This window comes from Enoplosus armatus, chromosome 20 (assembly GCF_043641665.1).
Source record: "Enoplosus armatus isolate fEnoArm2 chromosome 20, fEnoArm2.hap1, whole genome shotgun sequence".
Taxonomy (NCBI): domain Eukaryota; kingdom Metazoa; phylum Chordata; class Actinopteri; order Centrarchiformes; family Enoplosidae; genus Enoplosus; species Enoplosus armatus.
Genome location: NC_092199.1, coordinates 10,772,501 through 10,792,751, shown reverse-complemented (window position 1 = coordinate 10,792,751; position 20,251 = coordinate 10,772,501). Strand labels below are relative to the sequence as shown.

The window sequence follows — 20,251 nt, the reverse complement described above, 5'->3', positions numbered from 1 at the left end:
GTCAGAGAAGAGCCCGCAGTTGCAGATCCTGAAGGCTAGGTGGCAGTGTTGGCTTTGTTGGCTTGCCACAGACACGTATGTAAACATTAGAGATCCAAAGGGGCCACTTTGGACCAGCGGAGCAAATAAAGAAGAAATTCAGGAATGCACAGAATCAATCAATATGAATGTTTTATGAAAAAAAGAAGAAGAAACAACCGTGCACACTTTAAGATCCAAAAGACAAACATCCAAAGCAAGTGAAACACAATATATATTTACATATGAACACCACTGGTATTTTCAGCATGCCTCTTTAACCACATGAGACCGAGATAAAACCTGCAGCTTGGTTAATGCAGTCCATAATAAAGCAGCAGCCAAGGAGAGTAACCAGACAACACTGTGCTCTATACACAATTCATATGTGTAATTTAGATATTCAACAAAGGCTCATGATTTTATTTACTGTGTGTCAGAGTACGACCATGCACAGCTCTCCACAAAACAATCTGCTCTGAATCTTCTCTCTTAATTACACCTCTATTCTCTTCCACACAAATCAGGGATTGTGAAGCAAAACTAGGTTCATCAACGTGCCACCAACAAGAAACTGACACAGTGAAAATAGAGCTGACACATTAAACAACTGTGAACAATATAAAAAAAAAACCCTGCTGAATTAAATAAACATTCTCTTCAGTTAATCAGAGCCACACACCTCAGGAGAATTGGGAACAACACACCGATGAATGTTTCACCCTGCAGCAGAGCCTGGCACATATTTGTCTTTTAGTTTGCTCCATCAACACCAAACATGCAAATAACCGACACAAACCATCAACATGGAAGAACCAACTATCTTATTAGGTTGTGCTGTCTGCAGGTGATCCAGCGGCGATCAGATTGATAAGATACAAAACGTCTGACAGTATTAAGACCACTTGGAAATCTTCGGAAGCATTAGGCAAAACATTATTGCAAGGGAGAGGTATGAGTGCCGTGAGACAGATGGTCATAAGTTTAATGTCAGCAGTTAGTGAAAATAACAGGCAGAGTGTAATAAGAGCAAGCAAACCTGACACGAGGGACGAGCTGCAGAATAATTCAGCTTTCTCCCTCATTATATTTGCTTGCACCATTTCAATTTTTCTTGTGGATTTGGATCTGACCGGTTTGGAGCAGCGCAGAGGAGCATTTAGATTGACATTAAATCCACAAAAGAGACATGGATCCCCATGAATATGATTATGAAAATTCATTCATCAGGTCTATTTAGATCCATGATTAGAGTATTGATCTCTGAATGTGACCCCCTTGGAGTATGTTGTAATGAATTATGGTCTCATTTATGTCACAAAGTAAGTAGGATATGAAATCCTTCATAGTCATGCAGGAAATCCTCAGAGCATGCGATGAAACGTCTCTCGTCCCGAGTCCTCAGGTCAGTCTCTCCAGTGTCAGTACAGTGGAAGAGGATCAGTTCAGTCCTGCACTGTGGATCCAGGCAGCTCGTTGGTCAGCGTGTGCCAGCGCTCCACCTTCTTGCCCTTGTTCTTCAGACAGTCTATCCAGTGCTGCAGAGCGTCTCCCTGTGAGTGACACCCTAAGGACACACCCCCTAACCAGTGCAGAGACAAGAAAGAAAGTGTATGTTTAATAAATAAATAGGGTTGATGTGAACACTGTTTAAAACTAAACAGTTTTAGTGAGGAACTGAATCTGGTCTATAGAAAATCTTCTGCATTGTGTTATTGGGTAGTTTTGTTTTTCTGCTGTGCTGTTTTATTAGCAGCAATTGCATTTTTTATTGTCGTTTTTAATTGTTTGTGTAATTACTTGCAGACAGATTTCAATTTCAAAGGAAGTCGAGGATTGAGACCCAAAGAACTGGAAATGTTGTTTTACATACTTTTATAGCAAAAGCAAAAATCTACTTTAAAATATGTTTTTCAGTGCAAAATAAAAGGAGCGTTAATGCTTCTAAAGTGTTCATGATTTAAAAAATCCTTGATTGCAATACCAACTCTTTGCACCAAATGTAATAATTAATAACAGTTTTTCATTTGAATTTATGTGATTAACTCCCACATAAAACAAACTTCAAGGAGCATTTTCACCTACACACCATTGCAAAAATCAGGCGCATCGTGTCTCAAACAGATGTAGGAAAACTAGTCCATGCATTTGTTACTTCTAGGCTGGATTATTGCTTAATAATTCCTTATTATCAGGCTGCCCCAATAAGTGCCTGAAGACTCCAGAACGCTGCGGAACGTGTACTCACAAGAACCAGGAAAAGAGATCATATTTCTTCATATTAGCTTCTCGACACTGGCTCCTTGTAAAATCCAGAATAGGATTTAAAATCCATCTCCTCACCTACAAAGCTCTTGCTGGTCAGGCACATCATAGCTCATATCATAGCTTATTACCCCACCAGAGCACTGCGCTCCCAGAATGACTTGTGGTTCCTACAGTCTCCAAAAGTAGAGTGGCAGCCAGAGCCTTCAGCTATCAAGCGCTTCTCCTGTGGAACCAGCTCCCAGTTTGCGTCCTGGAGGCAGACACACTCTCCAGATTTAAGAGCATGCTTAAGACTTTCCTCTGTGATAAAGCTTATAGTCAGGGCTGGCTCAGGTGAGCCCTGAGCCATCCTTTAGTTATGCTGCTGTAGGCCTAGACTGCCGGGAGGCTTCCCATGATGCACTGAGCTCCCCTCTCCTCCTCTCCCTCTCCATCTGTATGCATTCTTATCCTATTAATGCATGTTACAAACACGACATCTCCTCTCTCCCGTAGTTGTGTGCTTTCTCGTCTCGCTCCTCTCTCCCCCTCCCTCTTTCTCCGTCAACCCAACCGGTCGAGGCAGATGACCGCCCACCCAGAGCCTAGTTCTGCTCGAAGTCTCGGCCTGTTAAAGAGTTATTCCTTGCTACTGTCGCCAAGTGCTCGCTTACGGTGGGAATTGTTGGGTCTCTGTACACAATATTATAAAGTCTACGGTCTAGACCTGCTCTGGAAAGAGATAACTTCTGTTATGATTTGGCGTTATATAAATAAAATTGAATTGAATTGATGTAACTGTGCCTAATGATACAAAAATATTAATTTGACCATCAGATGTATGATCAGATGAACAGTGTTATCTGTGTTTCATAAAAAAAGTATCATCTTTAACATTTTTAATTAGACTATTATTACATGGGATCTTTATAACTTCAAACAGACAGAGTGTGAAAAAACCCCCCAAAATAATAACAAAATAAAATGTAATAAAAGTTAAGTGAGGTTACTGCCCACTGTGATGGCTCTACAGTTCCAGTTTCAGTTGCTCATGGACATTTACTACTACTTTCATTCTTGGATTTCAACTGCAATGATTCTTTCAATAAAAAACGTACCTAAGTGATTTCTATATTTTTCTACTTGTCAACAAATAAGACCAAAGACCAAAACCTTATCTTATTATATAAGTATTGTGTCTGATATTTTTTGTTCCATAGAGCCGCGTTGTTGCACTGCGTGACACTTTCCTTCATTACCATGAACACACACACACACACACACACACACTGTAGTTTATTTTCTGTCGAACCCCCGTACACCGTCTGCTAGATGTACTCACTATAGAGCACCAACTGCGAATTAATCCACAGCAGGAAATAATCCCCAACAAAAGCTCTGTTTACTGGTGTTTGAGTAAAAAACGTCCAGCCCAGCTGTTTTAGGAAATGACTGAGCCCTTTTAGAATATGAAACTACATTTTTGTTTGTGACCTGCTTTGTAAAGGTTTACCTCTTCAGTAGAAACAAGTGACCATGAACAGGAACGGTAAGTCTCAAAGTGCTGAGAGACTAACACACTGTTGGTTTTGGTCTTTTGACAGGATTTGTTGAGAATAAAAAACACCAGACTTAACCTTTACCTACAGCAAGAAACAAAAATCTTGACTTAAAGTAGTAAAGTAAACAAAAAAGTTACTCAATTATGAGAACAGGAGTAAATGCGATTACTTCCTCCCATTCATAGAGCAAGTATAGTATGGAGCTCATTTTCAGCCAAAATGTCACTGACACTCTTTTGGCGGCTAAACCCTGCAAATTAAACACCCTGCTGCTCTCGGATGATAGCAGATAATAGAGAACATCTTAAAATATCTTTGGCAACATCTGCCATGGGTACAACATTATTAGAGTGCTAATAAAGTAGCCAGCCAGCTAATCAGTAATCCAAAAAGCGCCAGCAGGAAATTATTAGCTGCCAGTGTGTTTGAGGTGTCAGCTCACCTATGAAGTCATTGGACTTTCCCAGGTCGTAGTCCCACACGGTGACCTCCAGCGTCTTGGTGGCTAACTCTGAGAAGGTGATTTCATAGAAGAACTCCTGGATGAAAACAAAGAGGGATAGGGATGAGTGGACGAGAGAGAGACAGCAAAGGTCAGAAGATCACATGTGTTGCTCTTCCTCTGTAAACCTCTAAAATACTCACTAATGAGGCAGCAGGTAATAATATGCAAACTGTAATTGGCTGTCAAAAAGGTAGCAGAAACTTTGCATGCAGTGAAGAGCCTCTGATGACTGTGTAAGTCTAAATGAGCCGTCTCTTTACATTCAACCGCTGCAAATGTGCGTCTCGCTCCCACAGTAAAGCGCATGCACACACACAAACATGGAGGTCTACCTCATTAAACTCCGGGTTGAGAGTCTTTTTTATGACTGCTGTTTTGTGCTTGGATTTCTTCTGAACGTCTGGCTTGAGGTACCTGTGACAGATGAATGTGATACCATCACATTATCATTCACAGGTAGTACTGCTGAAAGGAATCGTAAAGCACTAGTGGTAACTGCGCATACAGGTGATGAGTATATGAAGGTCAGAGTTCATGCATATAGAAAATCATTGTGTTCCCTCAGGGATTACTGTCAGTAATGGATAGATTCAGGGTTTTATTCTGTCATGTTACTCTTTTACTTCATTCTTACTGATGGATGATTCAGAGAAAGTATTTACTTATATGAATATTTTGGGAAATACTCTTATTTGCTTTCTTGCCGAGTGTCATATCGGTATGGTAAAGGCTGTTAGCTTAGCTTAGCATAAAGACTGGAAACGGGGGGAAATAACTAGCCAGTTTTTGTATGGATTAAACAAACAAGATGTAACATCTTCATTAGTGATATTTAGAAGTGTTGGTGGATTGTGTTACTTTTAGACAGAGCCATGCTAGCTGTTTCCCCCTGAATCCAGTTTTTGCCAGCTAATCTAACCAGCTTCATATTTACAGTACAGATGTGACATCTTCTCATCTAACTCTCAGCAAGAAAAGTGAATACATATATTTCCCAAAATGTTAAAACTATTCCCTGAAAGGTTTAATGTAATATTTGTGAAACTAGCCATATATGAGTGTGAGGACTGATCAGTAATTCCAGCACAGCACAGATTGAAAAAGCTCAGCATCCCTTCGCGGGGTGTCATTAAATTCTCAGGATATTTTTAAGCCAGCTGGAAGGAGCGTGGCGAAATCTCTATTCACATTTGCTTTCCACCCACCACCCACAGCTCGGAGAGCGTATGTTCCCACACGCTCTCAGACACAACAAAGCATCTGGGAAGAAGCTCCCGCCAAAGGGCAAAGATGCGAGCACGCATCCAAAATGAAACAAGGTGTGTGATGTATCACTGTGGATGTGTGAGGGATGTATGTGGAGGCTCAGTAGGTGTAAAGAAGGAGGGAGAAAACTTGAATTTAAAGCATGAAAGGAAAGGGTTAGGGAAATTGGTGTGTACTGATGTGAGGCGAGCTTTGTGGCATGCTTACCTTTATGTGTATGTATGAGTGTGTGTGAGATGGGAGGTTGTTTAGTGTCATATTCATTCCAGAAACAACCTCAAAGCCAGAAACAGCACTCACACATAACAGTGAGTGAAGAAGGGGGGGGGATTTTACAGCCCATTTGTCCAGTTTCTGTCAGGGTGCATCATTCAGCCCAGGGACCTTCCTGCCCTCCCTGACACAAACACACACAGTGACACACACAGTATTGCTTTTCTTTCATCAGTGAGTAATGAAACTCTAAAGGACCTCTATGACACTAACAATCGCACCCGACACTGTCTCCTCTGTGATACAGTACGCCCATAACAGTGGATCACGTCTCTGCCTTTCAGTCCTTTTTCGAAGGCTGTCAATGCACACACACACTGTTATCATTATCTTTGATGAATGAGTGATATGTTTCACAATGGCTTCCACTTGTGTGACGGCTGCCCTCATTTGTCACTGTTACCTTAAGCAGGGGTTAACTCAAGCCATCAGTCACTCATGAGTGGCGACAAAAGGTGATTCATGGGGTCAATATAAGCCAATGGCCAGCTAAAAACAAACACAGGTATTAAGGTGGAGACGGAGATGGATGGGTCACGGCGGAAATTGTTCTGAAATGAGGGTCGTGAAATGTCAATCCATCAGTCTAAGTTGTGTGTTAATTATATTAAATGTGTCCAATTATGTGCTAGTATCGAGGCCTTTTGCTATGATAAGACACAAATAATTAGAACTCCGTTCAGGTAGCAACAAATACGCCATGGCATTGATGTCATCCTCACGTTTTAACGTAGGGGTCTGAGTAGCCGTTGACGTCCATGGCTGCCAGGTGAGCGCAGCGTTTGACGCCCACACACAGCCCGCCACGAGCCCTCTCCTTGGCCTCGCCCTTCACGTCGTCATCACCGGCAGGGGGGAGATACTGCAGGCAGAGCAGCAAACGGCCTCTCTCCTCGAGACTTCTCTTCTGCTCAGTCTCCCACTGAGAGAAAGAGGGGGGACAAGAGAGAGAAGTGGGGAAAAAAAATGTGTATGAGCTGCACTTGTAGCTGCTACATTGGTGACATAAGGTTCAGGGTTAAAAGGATGTCTCATGTACTGAAAATTATGCATCAGAGTCTTGCGCCATGACCTGCGGATGAAACAGGCAACAATATTCAAGTTGTTGTTTAAAATTGCTGTAATCAATATTTTTATATTACCAGTGGATCAAATGATGTAATTTAAAAGGGGCGCCTGAAATGATCACCGATCTCTGATCTACGAAGCTTCCAGCTGTTGTTTTGGTTTTACCGCAGACAGCTTTAGTCTTTAGTTTTAGTCCTCTCTCACCGCTCTCATCAGCGTCGTTTCCAGCCGCAGTACGCAGCTGTTTTCAAGACAAAGTTAGCAACTAGCTGGTGACCAAGAGCCAGATATTTCCCTCAGGAGTTGGTCAAGAGCAAAACAGAGCTAAAAGGAGAGTGAATGTTTGACTTGGGGACTCAAACACAACATCAAATGAATGCTAATGTTGCTCCGTGTCTGTTTGATATGTAAATAAGCCACAGCTGTTTGCTTACATGCTCGCCATATCAACTTCATAAGGTGACAATATGTCCATGTGTGTTTACTGAGGCAACTGATGCTGATTTGAAGCTGCAGCGAACAGTTCCAATGCAGCACAGGACTTCCTGCAGCAGCACAGCACGAATCAAAGCCAGCTTATGTAACTTTTGCTGAACGGCGGCCACTATAAATGCTAAAACAGTAGTAGAGTCCTGTACGGGCCTAAAACACGATTCTAGCCAACCAACCAGGCTAAACCCAGCTGTTACTGTCAAATTTGAGACCCAAAACCAATCAAGGTTAGCAAAAATATTTGCTTTATTTCATTCCTTACTGACCGTAAGCTTACCAGGCTAATGAGGTGCACACTCTTCTCCTCTGCACACTGTTGTATATCCCCTTGCAACACATAACACCCAAGACAACTGGCACAGTCAGAAAGTTTTAAAATAAGTAAACCTGGACCTGGTCCAAACTCTGCAGCATTACCCAACAAAATGACCCAAGTCCCATCTAAAACCTGAAACTTGGTTTCTTGGTTTCCCTTCTGGGTAGCATATTGGCTAATACAAGTAAAGAACAAAAAGACTGATGACCAGAATACAACAATATCTAAAGGTTATAAGCTACTGGTCATACCAGACCAAGTAAGACGGTGGCTGCAAAACCCAGAGTACATTGAACCAAGCAAAGGTGAGTCTTATTGTTGTTTGTGTAATCTCTTCTTTCAACAGTTACATGATCTTTCTTTAAAATGTACTTCATGTCCTTTGCTGTGATGTAGCTCATCTCAAGCAGACGCTCCTAAAGAGCTCCGTGACTTTCATCTAACATTTGAGCTCCTCTGCCACAGCTCAGAGACAGATCACCACAGTCACTGTGATAAACAGGAGTGCAGTCGATACGATAGCAAAGACCTGTCTCGGGCCAAATCTTAAAGACATATTAATGCACTTTGTCGCTCCTGGCTTGAGTATTTTCCACGGACAACATCAAACTGTTACCGAAGCATCTGACAACAAGCGGAACAACAGAGTAGATTCAGAGTGACAGATGAAAGAAAGCGAGGAAGCAGCAGCAGAGGGTGAAGAAGGGGAAGACGATGTTCTCACAGGACCGTGACTCACCCTCATGGCCAACAGCATCAATACATGTATGTTATTTATAGGGAAGACGCACGTTTGCTATTTCAGGATTTTCCTCACTGCAGGTGCATCTTTTTCAACCAAGTTGTTTGCTGTCTCACCGCAGAAAGATTTTATTGCCTGTAATGTAAAATGGATTCCATCACTCCTCTACTGTATGTTTCTCCTCTCATTTGTATCTCTCCATCTCTCATTAAGACTTATCTTCAGGCGAGAGGTGGACACAGCCAGGACAATCAATATAAATGCCACACACCCCACACTCCTCCCTCCCTTTCTCTAATTGTCTCAACAGCTTGTCCCCTTTCTTTTTTCCTAATTCTCTCTTTCCTTATTTCTCTCCTCTCCGTGTCTGTGTTTTTTCTTTGGGAATCATTATCGCTGCCAACAGCCAGCTCTCCATCTGTCGCGACTGAGCAGGAGACTTTAAAGCGCACAATTAGTGAGGATAATTTGCACCAGGTATCTGTTAATGAAACGGCTCAGACCTTCACAGATCGATAGAGAGCAACTCATTAGGGAGGTGGAAATAAACAGGCGTCAATGTGAAGCCAGCTACGAACACACACACAGTGACAGACGGATGGGGAAGAGATACATTTGTGGGTGGGTTTGCAAGGCGAGAGAACAACCAAGACACATTAAACAATCTTGACTATGGTGAGAAACATTGAGGCAGCTGTTTCACTGCTGGAGTTAAAGGACTACACTGGCCCTTTAGTTTGGCCCCTTCATTAATTTAATGTGACTGATGCATGATTTTACATTTTTGTAACATGTGAAAGAGAAAGATATTACAAATTAAAGGTTGAATTCACAGGCGGTAAAAATAAAAACGCCCTTGCTCATTTCAATACACTCTGGGGTTTTGCTGCTACAGACTTATTCAGTCGGGTATGACCAGTAGCCTATAGTGGCTGAGAAATATAATCTATAATCTATAATCTATAATAAAACCACTAACGCAATTACTGATAAACACACGCGAAAAAACAACAGCAGAGAAGGGTCATGGCCTATAGATTAGTAAGTGAGTCATGAGGCAGTAGCACACATGAAGACATAAAAACAACTAGGGCTGAAATGATTAGTTGATGAATCCATCCTTCAATAATCGATCAAAGTGGTCGTCACCCTTCAAGCCAAAATGCCAGACATTCTCTCGCTAATGTTAGCTGATAGATGATACTGACATTACTGAGTCAGTTCACAACTTTATGACTCATCTCAACAATAAATTATTGCTGGCTTAATGGATTTCGTGACTCAAATCCAAGTATTTGCAATGTGTGGTAAATGATTCAAATTCAGTGGAACACATCTTAACCTGCAAGTCTTGGTAAAAACAATACAAAAATAAACATAGTGGTAAAGGTGAGTAAAGTTACATGTGATTATTGTCATCATCAATCAAGTAATTCTCTGATTACTCGATAAACTGTTTGGTTTATAAAACGTCATGTTTTGTCAAACCAACGGTCCGAAACCCAAAGATATTTTACCATCAATTTACAATAAAACAGAGCGAAGCTGCAAACTCAAGCTGGACAAGCTGGCGTTTTAACTTTACAAATTACTTATATCTTTAAATCAATCAAAATCCAATAGATTCACTTAGGTAATTAATGATTATTGATGATTATTGACTTGGTAGACGTAAACAGTCAAACCTGTTGCTCTGATGATTCTTATTATTTTGTCTCCAGAAGAATATACAGGCCATAGCATGAAAACTAGTAGCAATATTAACAGGTTTATTCTCATACTTGTAATGCTTGTCACGTTCTGTGTGCTAGAGCCCACCGAACAGATCTGCGACACAGAAAGAATATTTTGGAGCCAGTCATGTAGTCTCACATCGGGTAAGCTTAACAAAACCCAGTGTAGTCCTTGACAGATGGACTATAAGGACAGACAGACAGGCAGAAGAGGACGAGAGGAGTCATGAGGTCACCTCTCTCAGGTAGCAGGAGATTCCTCTCAGGGCGGTGCTCATCGCAGTCGGTGAAGGCAGCTGGAGGCAAAAAGAAGAGAGAGAAAATAAGGGGGATATGACTGACAGAAGAGCAGGTTAGAGGAGCAAAGGACGAGGAGAAAGGGGTGGATGTATGGAGTGGAGGGAGAAGCCACTTTGAAAATGACAGGCCTGACACAGCGTCTGGATCGCAGGATGACAGAGGGGCTTTAGCGTTTGATCGCAGAGTGGCCACCAGCCTCAGAGGGCCAATCTAATACCAACAGCCCTTTCCTGCTCATGAAGAACAAAAACCCAGAACCCCCCGCCCCTTTTCACATGCATGCCCCCCGCTCTCCACCACTTTTATTTTTTAATCCATTTGTTTCTCATCTCTCTCACTTGCTCTGACTATTGACGCCCCCCCTCCTCTCCCTTTATTCTCCCAATCTCCATGTACCCTTTTCACACGTGTGACTCGGGTGACATTTAGCCTGCACAAAAAACTATTTGTGGGCTGTAAGAACAGATGTGATCCTCTGTTTACCTAATATTTGTATTATTATCAGGCAAGAATCATTTGAATTATGTGAGTGGGTCAGTATTACTGGCTGATATTGGCCGACCATGAAATATACTATGTGGCCAAAAGTACGTGGACACCACTGTGTGTGGGAAGTTTTGGTCTGGAGTTGTTTTTCTTGGTTTGTGCCTTTCAGTTCCAATGAAGGGACATCTTTAGGCTGCACATCATAAAATGATATTTTAGACAACAGTGTGCTTTCAACTTTGTGGCAACAGTTTGTGGGAGGTGAGATACTTAAGGAAATGTTTTTCCATTTTGGTGTGGATGATCTTGACCGGCCTGCACGGAGCCCTGACCTAAAGCCCATCCAACAACCTTTTGGACGAATCCAAATGGCGACTGCGAGACAGGCCTTATCACTCAATAGCAGTGGCCGACCTCACTAATGCTTTTGGCTGAATGTGATCAAATGCCTGCAGCCAGGTTTTAAAAGCTGGTAGAAAGTCTTCCAAGAAGAGTGGAGACTGTTAAAGCAGCAGATTCAAGTGCAAGGGGGGTTTGGGAGGTTTTGGAATGACATGCTCAACAACCACATCTGGGTGTCATGCTCGAGTGGCCGCATACTTTATTTGAGTGTCCACATATTTCTTTTGTAATGTAAGTGCATAGGCCCTTTATGAAGAGTTTATTAATTGTAAATAATTACTTAATGAATGGTTTATAAGAATAATAAATAAATTCCTTTGACTGATTGAACCATATCACTATTTACTGCAGGGGCTGCAGAGGTTCTGGACCAAACTCCATTTAAGAATTTAAGAATTTAAGAACTTTATTTATAGCACTTACCAACATTATGACAGCATTATTACCAAATCGAAAAGATGACAGGACAAGGGGTCTTTGTATTTGGGGACATTTTGTTCAGCTCTTTTTTCTAACAATGCTACTGTGATTGTTGGTGTTATTATGAGACCCAGGTGTGTCGTCATCATTGGAGTGGATTCGACATTTTAACGCCTCCCTGTTGGCAACAATTCCCGTCTCTTTCCCTACATTTTTTTCCTACTTTAAAAGATGAGGTTGTGAGTCAGACAGGGAGCCTTAATATATTGAATATTACTGTACCCTCCAGTCATTTATCTGTCTATTACACACTCATTTTCCTCTTTCCTTCCTTTTAGTCTTTCTTTCCTATCCTCCCTTTTCTTCTTTCTGCCCCCCACCCCCTTCTTCTCACAGGAGGTGGATGCTCCAGACAGATGTTAAAGTGTTTGGTCTGGTCAGGCTTCACGCGACGCAGGGCCACCCGCGACTCCCCGATGAACTCATTATGTGTCAGCTTGTCTTCGTCGCACACGGACACCCTGGGAGGGAGAGACAGAGGGAGGGGGGGGGTAAGAAAATGAGAAATAGCGATAGACAAAGATGGGGAGAGAAGGGAACATGAATAAGAATAAGAGACACTGATTAATGAGGCAGCGAGTTGGAGAATTTAAAGTAGACAGATGTGGTGAATGTTTGTATGTGTGAGGGAGGATGTAGTCAAACAACTTTACTTAGTATGACTCATTTAATTATTCCTAATGTTGTGGCAACATTATAATAAGAGAAGGAAATTGTTGACATAAACCTGACCTGAATTAAAGAGCACACACTCAGAGAAATCACCCACGTATAAATCTAGCATCTGTATACGCATGTTGTACAAGTAATCACCATTTTCCCTCCCAGGGGACTTAAGATAGTGGGAAAGTGCATCATACAAGTTTAAGTCAATCCATATTTATGCTGGCAAAGTTTTACACCTGCCGTAACGTCATCCGAAATGTATAAGAGTGTAGGCGCAGCAGAGAGGAGTGAAGGGGATAGAGAGTATGTTAAATTAAAAGCCGGCGAGCGAGGAATGGAGTGACGTGGGTGAGAGGGAGAGATAAAAACTGAAAGAATTTATTTAAATCTGTGTGTGTGTGTGTGTGAGGAGTCATTTATGCATGCAAATGTGCGCGTCTATAGGCAGAAGTGGAAAATCAGCATGCTACAGACTCAGTCAATCCAGTGCGATTGCCTTTTTCTGTACTTCATGTAAATGTGAATGAAAGTCACGCAACGAGAAGAAGAAAACTAAGAACACAATCTGTGCGAGGCGAGGTCCAGATGTGAATGTGCTGCCTTCAATTTTCAGTAATAAAACACGGAATCGCAGAAATGTAAAAGGTGCAAGAGGCCAGTTGCCTGAGGACACGAGATATGTGTTGGCATCCCCAGAGGTAATTTCTAGTCTAGTAGCTTATTAGCCAAAAGGAGACCTGAACCCTTCAGAATCGAATGGCAGCAAAAATAGGAAAGAATGAAAATAGAAGAAAGAAAAAGACACAAAAAGACTGGGATAGGAGGCAAAAAAAAGAGAAAATAAAGAGAGATGAAGTCAGTGAAAGCTGAGAGATGAAAGATGTTGATAGACTGATGATGAGAGACGGATGAGTAAAGGACAGCTGAGATGAAAAGGGCTTGAGGATGGAGTGGTGACAATAGGTCAAAGAGTCAAGTGTGAAGCACAGGGTCATTATAATGTGAGACGGATGGATGTAAGGCGGCAGTTACACAGTATGAGGTAACATGCACATTTTACTGTGACAGCTCACATTTCCTACTACATCAAAAAGATTTCATAATGTCAGTAAAAGCAGCGTGATGAATCTAATGCACACGCGCTGTCACTGAACTTAAATGTCCCTGTCAGACATGTGACTAAAAGTGTTCGCTGATACCAGACGAAGCTCAAGAGTCAATTTTTAGGCTTTTGTGCTACTGCAGGGCAGGTGGAGGAAGTGATGGACATTACTGAAGTCATGAATAAATAATGACACCTTTTATGCTGGCTCTTATGGAAGCTCATTTCTGCCAGGGAAAAAATTGATGAAAATATTCATGGTAAGTGAAAATGTAGTCTTACTAACTCAAAACTATGAGATAATAAATCAAAATGTCAAAAATGATGTCAAATTTTGGACATTGCATATCATAATGAGTTAGTAAGACAAAATATTGACAAACCATGATTATATATGCCTATATATATATATATGTTTATACAACTTTCTTTCCTGTAGCAAAAAAGAGTTTCACTTATAATTTTGCCTAAACTGAGAAAATGAGTATTTTTATCTGTAACGTTATATAAATTTTTTTCTTTTCTGGGCAGGAATGAACTTCCATAGACTCTGGTCTTTATTGTGCAACAGCTAATTGGCCAATATCCCACAAACGGTCATGAATTACATAAAAAGACATGAAAAAACATTTAAAATAATTATAAATCACGACTTCCTGTCATCATAAGGCAATATAAATACACAATTGCTACCTATGAGTTGTATTTTCTGAAACTGTACATCTAAGATCTGTCAGAGAATGCGCTGCAGTTTGTAGCCTGCAGCTGCTGGTTTGAAGTAGAAAGCATAAACTATGATTGAGCTGCAGGTTTTCCAGTTTAGAAGACTTCTGCCCTTTTTCAAAATGTGGCATATCTTGTGGTTGAATTGAGTTCTGGTCAAATGAAGCTGCTGTCGGTGAAGAAATTGAAAAAAAAACAACCTTTTTCAGTGATGGATTTCTTCCTGTACTGAAAGTGTTGACATTCAGTAAAAAAAATGCAAGACTGGGAAGAAACCCTTTCACTTACAGTGACACCAAATTTCAACAGTTGATATTTTAGATGGCTGAAATATTTTCTGCAGGTAGCCTAACATTTGACCATTACTCTTCAAAGAAAAAGAAGTGATTTTGAAATTTGCCCTATCAGCAGTTAAATTGTATCTATTACGTAATCAAGATTTAAGTGGGGATAAAAATGTGATTAAATACAGTCTCTGAATAAAATAACGTCAACATGTTTACATAATTCAGTGGGTTAAACTGCCTGTCTCCTGATCGTTAAACGCCTCTGCTGTATTAACACAGTGTCGTAGGCCGGTTGTAGGGGCCGTTTCTCTAATTTCCCCCGAGAGATCGACCGTCGATCCTATTTAAATCCCCCTCCCACGTGTGTTGTGGCAAAGTTTTAGTCACAGGCAGAGACAATTCGCAGCTTTCATCACCTCTGGAGGGGGTCAATGAAATTAAAACACCCCGCGGTGCTTAGTCTGACCTCAATCTGTCACTGCAACACTGCAAGACGGAAAGAAAGACAAAGAAAGAGGGATGGATTAGAAGGAGCGAGGGGAGATCTTTTCTGATCCTAGTGGACAGGAGAGATGTGAGGACCGGGAGGACCGAAGGTGAGGTGACAGAGGAGGATGAAAGGATCAGCGGAGATAGAAGGAGAGAGGGAACACACTGAAACGGAGAAAGGATAAAGGCCTATAAACCGAGAGCAAAAGACTGTGATTGATATACACGATAAGAAATCCTTTGTAAGCAAGAGGTGGTTTTCTGATGGCCAAGACAGAACAGAGAGGCAGGAAGTGAAGGAGACAGAAATAGCAAGAAAGCCCCTATAGCAAACATTTACCGGAGTGTTTTGCGGTACATATCTTCTTCTGTGATTCCACAATAGGTGAGCGTCTCGTTCCACACGGGGTTCAGCGTGTTGCGAACGGTCTTGGTTTTCAGTTTATTGGCCTGTACATCACAGCAGAGAGGAGGGGAAAACAATCATGTTTATACTCAAAGCTTTTGTTCTCAGAGCTGTAAACAGCCAACAACCTCAAGCTCTTACCGGCTACAAAGTCATTTTGTTTTAGGGTAGATTTACTGGTCTGCACTTGCACTTTCAAAATGCAGCTCAAAGTTATAGCTAGAATTAAATGTGCACTCAAAAGTCCTGGGCAACAGGTTACTGAATATCTTTCTGTAGAAAAACGCAGGGACAAAACCATGTTGTGATAATAAAATCAGACCTTGCAGGCTCCCGGCAGCAGGTGCAGCTTGACGTAAGGATCAGCCAAACCGTTGAAATCCATCGGCTTCAGACCCTAATAAAGACAGAGTGAGAAGATATAAGGGAGGGATATAAAATAATTGGTGGGGAACATTGCGCAAAACTGCCAACACCAGTAATGAATTGTTAAATGATTACCAGACTGAGAGGTGAAGGGTTCATTTATAAATTGAATCTAAAGCACAGAGGTAGAGAGGAGGTGTAAAAAAGCAAGATGTAATACCTCGAGTATGTGTACATTTAGAATTTAAATGTCTCTTTCTTCGTGAAACAAAAAGCTGTTCAGCTGTGTTTCTGCTGTATGAATTGTAGAATTGCAGGTTGAATATCTATCAAGAACCCATTTTCATATAAAGTGTACCTGCCATGAACAGGTGCACGACGGGAGTACTGAATTCTTCATTTTGACGTTGTCATTGTAATTCCCGATGTGCAGGTCTCTTTGACCCACGACCACAGCAAGCTTTTTCTTTGAATTAGAGTGATTTTACCCAACTTTTAGCAGTCTGTGCACCGACAGATGTTGCCATCCTTTTTTTGATTTAGTTACGATAGAAAAATTATTAACAACTTTTCTGTGTCACTGGTTGAACACTGCTTTCCAGAGGACTTACCTTTGCTTTCAGGACTGTGCAGCGCAAGGAACTGGTGGCTTTCTCATACAGTAGGTCAAACTCTAACGTCCCCAAGGAGGCTGGAAGACAGTTGATAAAAAAAGTGGCAGTTACTTTGGTAATTGCTTTTCAGCTGATGACTTTATTACCTTGTACAGAGAATGATGGCAGAAGAAATACACATATGCACTATCAGGAAACACTGTCTAGGCCTGCCTTAATGTAGATATTCATCATAATATCAACGAACAGACATGACATCTTCTCATCTAACTCTCGGCAAGAAAGCAAGTAAGTTCCCAAAATGTCGAACTATTCCTTTGAGACCTTTACAGGGTGCTTCTTTTAATACGAATCAGCTGGAAACATTTAAAATCAGCTGGACATGGAGTGTTGAACCAACTCATAACTCACGCTAACTAGCTCCAGCTGATGAAATCTGTTAGTGATTGTCATTTCAGCCGACAAAGTCAATGGTCGTCGAAGTCGCCTGCTTTTACTTCTGTGTGAAATCAAAGAAGAAATCAATTGTTTCAAAAACAAATCTAAATCTTCATATGTGCTGTGTGACAATGGAAGACTTGACAGGCGTTAACAGCACCTTAGCGAAGGGTCAATTTAGATTTTTTTGACGCATTCTAGGCCTTTTCTCCCAAATCCACATCTGTGGTGAGTTAATTTTTATTCACTGGCTCAAGCAGCTTTAGTGAAATCAGGTCATTACTTTCAGGTGACTCACTGTTATCATCGCTGTCACAGCTGTCGATCTCGATGGAGGTGTCCATGCTGCTCATGGCTGACAGTGAGCCCCCTCCACCCGCCGCCCCTGGTAACAGCGGTGACAAGAGGTTGCTGCTCCCTCCTCCTCCTCCTTCTCCTCCAACAGCTCCTCCACCTTGGCCCGCGCTGCCAGGGCTGAGGGAAGTGGGAGCTGCCACCTGATTGGGCGAAAGCGGCTCAGAGAAGGAGGAAGTGGGCGATAGGCGAGGGAAGTAGGCAGAGATTTGACGGATGGGGCGGATGGGGCCCGGACATACGTCGATGGCCATGTGCTCCTGGATGGAGATGCCTAAACGTTTTCCTTTTCGCACAGTCATAGGGCTACAGGGACAGAGACAGAAATAGATGGAGGGAAAGTTTAATCATGTCACTTTTCAGCAATGCAACAATTGCCATTTCAGAACGCTTTCAGCCGAAACGAGAGTAAAGACACTGATCCACAGATATGAGCTGTTGTTCACAATTTCACCTCTACTGTTCCGAGCGAAACAAGGTGAGCTTAGTAAGATGGTTGGTGATAAATCTCTTTTCCTGTTTCTGGCCATCTCTGAGATATCATCACACCTAATAGGAGTTTCTCATTTGCCATAAAGTCAAGAAGAAGAGCTTGTGATAGGAAGCTTGAACATAATTAGAACTCTTAAAACGAAAGACATCACTCACAAGATGACAAAATACAGCAGAGGATGTGCGCAAATTTGCATCTCAATAGAATACATCTGAATAGACTCATGCCTAGGATAAAGGATAATGGACAATAGGGGTCTCCCCCGAATCCAAATCATCCTTGATGAAATTGCAGTATGTGTGAGCTGCAGAGGCACGTATGTTATCTAAAGTGCTTAACCATCCTCCAAAGACCGACAGGTAATTACAGGGTCTTTACAGGCTGGAACGCTTTTATATATTCGGATGGAGTCCTGGTGATTATATAAAGTTGTGGTAGCAGGGAGTGGAGTTGACCACAAGGCTGATGTGTCTGCTCTCTTCCCAAAATAAAAAAGAGGGGGGTGGATTACAAATATTGCACAGCTTTTGTTTTCTAAACACAGCAGGCCTTGAGGGGGCGTTCTGTCCTCAATACTGAACAAATCCCCCCATGGACTACCTTCTGCTCTCTCTGCATTAATCGATTGAAACTGAGAAGTGAATATTTGCACTGTGAGTATTTGCACTTCCTCTGTGTTGTCTGTAAGCTGAATGCCTGTGGAGTTCAGAAATATCAAAGTGATGAGAATCTGAGGACTCAGAGAGGGAGGTTTAAAGAAATACTTAGGAATGGTGGTCATATCAAAATCATATCAAAAAAGTATTTTTGAGCGTCCTTTTGCAGTCATTAGATGAGTGGATGATATCAAACCTGCATCCATATCAGGAATAGTTCAACCTACACTTATTTGCTTGATTCCATGCTAATGTTTGTACGGACAGATGGATAATTATAAAATAGAAATCGTCCCACGTTGTTATTACACTTTTTTCGTACACGTTTTTGTACGGATTAAACAAACAGGATGTAATTAGTGAGATTCAGAGGTGCTGATAGGTGTATTTTGTTATCTTTGGACAAAGCCAGGCTAGCTGTTTATTTATGCTAAGCTAAGCTAACCAGTTGCTGGCTGTAGCTTCATATTTAAAGTGCAGACATTAGAGTGGTATCTGTTGATCTAATGACTGTGTAAGGGTAGTCAAAACTATAATAATTCCTCACTTGTGTGTGGGGAGTCAAAACAGATTCATTTCAAACCCTTCAGTCATCAGGATAAAGTCAATATGACCAAAGACGCCCTGGCAGAAACCCGCTCTGTAATTGTTGCCTCTTACTGTTGACCTTCAGCAGAATTACAGGCAGCGAGGGTCATTTGTCATGTATGGTCCAGTCTCTCTGCTGCGAGCACAACAGCGGGGGAGACACACTGCAGCTCGTCCAGCTCTTCCTTGGCTGGAGATGAAACAAACTTCTGAAACACACCGCAGTGTGCCAGCCTGCAAACTTCCTCGATTCATTTGACTGAAAGCACTGTGACAGACCGCTGGCTCTGAAATGGGAAATGATGGACATCTTGTCTTTTGAAAATCAGCAGCAGCCATTTTGGTGCCACTAAGGACAATAGCACAAATTAATGACTTCTGAAGCGCTGAACAACTGGTCAGAGTTCATTGCTGCTCAATTAAGTAGCTAAGAGATAACCTCAGACTCCTGCGCTTCAGACACTGTTTCTCCAATCTGAGGTAGGCGAATGTATAGAGAGAAGATAAACCAGTGCTTATCACAGCTGCTGAACCATAAATCTTTTCAGTCTTGCACAACAATAAAACAACAGTTAATCCGCCCACCCATAAAAATAATCTTAAATTAAGTGGATTGCAAGACATTAAGGAGTGAGGTGAAAACAAGTTAATGAAACTCCCCGTGATGATGATAATGATTATGGCCAGAGTTGATTAAAAGATTAATTAACTTGGACGAATAGATAATAATGATTGTTCTTATGAGTAATATATAATCCCTCAAAGCACACACACACACACACACACACAAATATGACAATACATTCGCACAACGTACATGCAGATAGACTTTCCGTCAGATCATTAATTCATCTCTCTCTCTCTACACACACACACACACACACACACACACACACTACATGCAGCTGTTGCAGGCTTGTGAGCGAGTGTCTGTTGATATAATGAGTGCAGTCAGTCGCCTCCCAGTCCTGGCAGATGTGGCCGTGAGCTGGAGCAGCCCAAGCACCACCACCACCACCACCAGCAGCAGCAGCAGCAGCAGCAGCAGCAGCACACGTACAGCCGGGGGGCCTGGTGGCTTGCAGCTCGCGGGGAAGCAGAAGCTCACAGGGAGCTTGTGATTGATCGCTCTCATGCTGCCAGCTGGAATCTCTCTCTCATCTTCTCTTTTCATCATCA

General features: G+C 41.8%; 1 protein-coding gene across 1 annotated transcript in view; it reads right to left on the bottom strand.

The window, feature by feature from the left end:
- Positions 1-1,463: 1,463 nt before the first annotated feature.
- The window catches only part of LOC139303309 (double C2-like domain-containing protein alpha), a 20,054-nt gene continuing 1,266 nt past the window's right edge, over positions 1,464-20,251 (bottom strand). The window contains exons 2-11 of the mRNA XM_070927078.1: positions 17,280-17,641; positions 16,541-16,620; positions 15,886-15,960; positions 15,498-15,607; positions 12,225-12,351; positions 10,459-10,518; positions 6,594-6,793; positions 4,665-4,746; positions 4,270-4,366; positions 1,464-1,600 (exon numbers count right to left, since the gene is read on the bottom strand). Of these exons, the coding sequence (XP_070783179.1) occupies positions 1,464-1,600; positions 4,270-4,366; positions 4,665-4,746; positions 6,594-6,793; positions 10,459-10,518; positions 12,225-12,351; positions 15,498-15,607; positions 15,886-15,960; positions 16,541-16,620; positions 17,280-17,641 (1,330 nt within the window). The remainder of the gene's footprint in view (positions 1,601-4,269; positions 4,367-4,664; positions 4,747-6,593; positions 6,794-10,458; positions 10,519-12,224; positions 12,352-15,497; positions 15,608-15,885; positions 15,961-16,540; positions 16,621-17,279; positions 17,642-20,251) is intronic.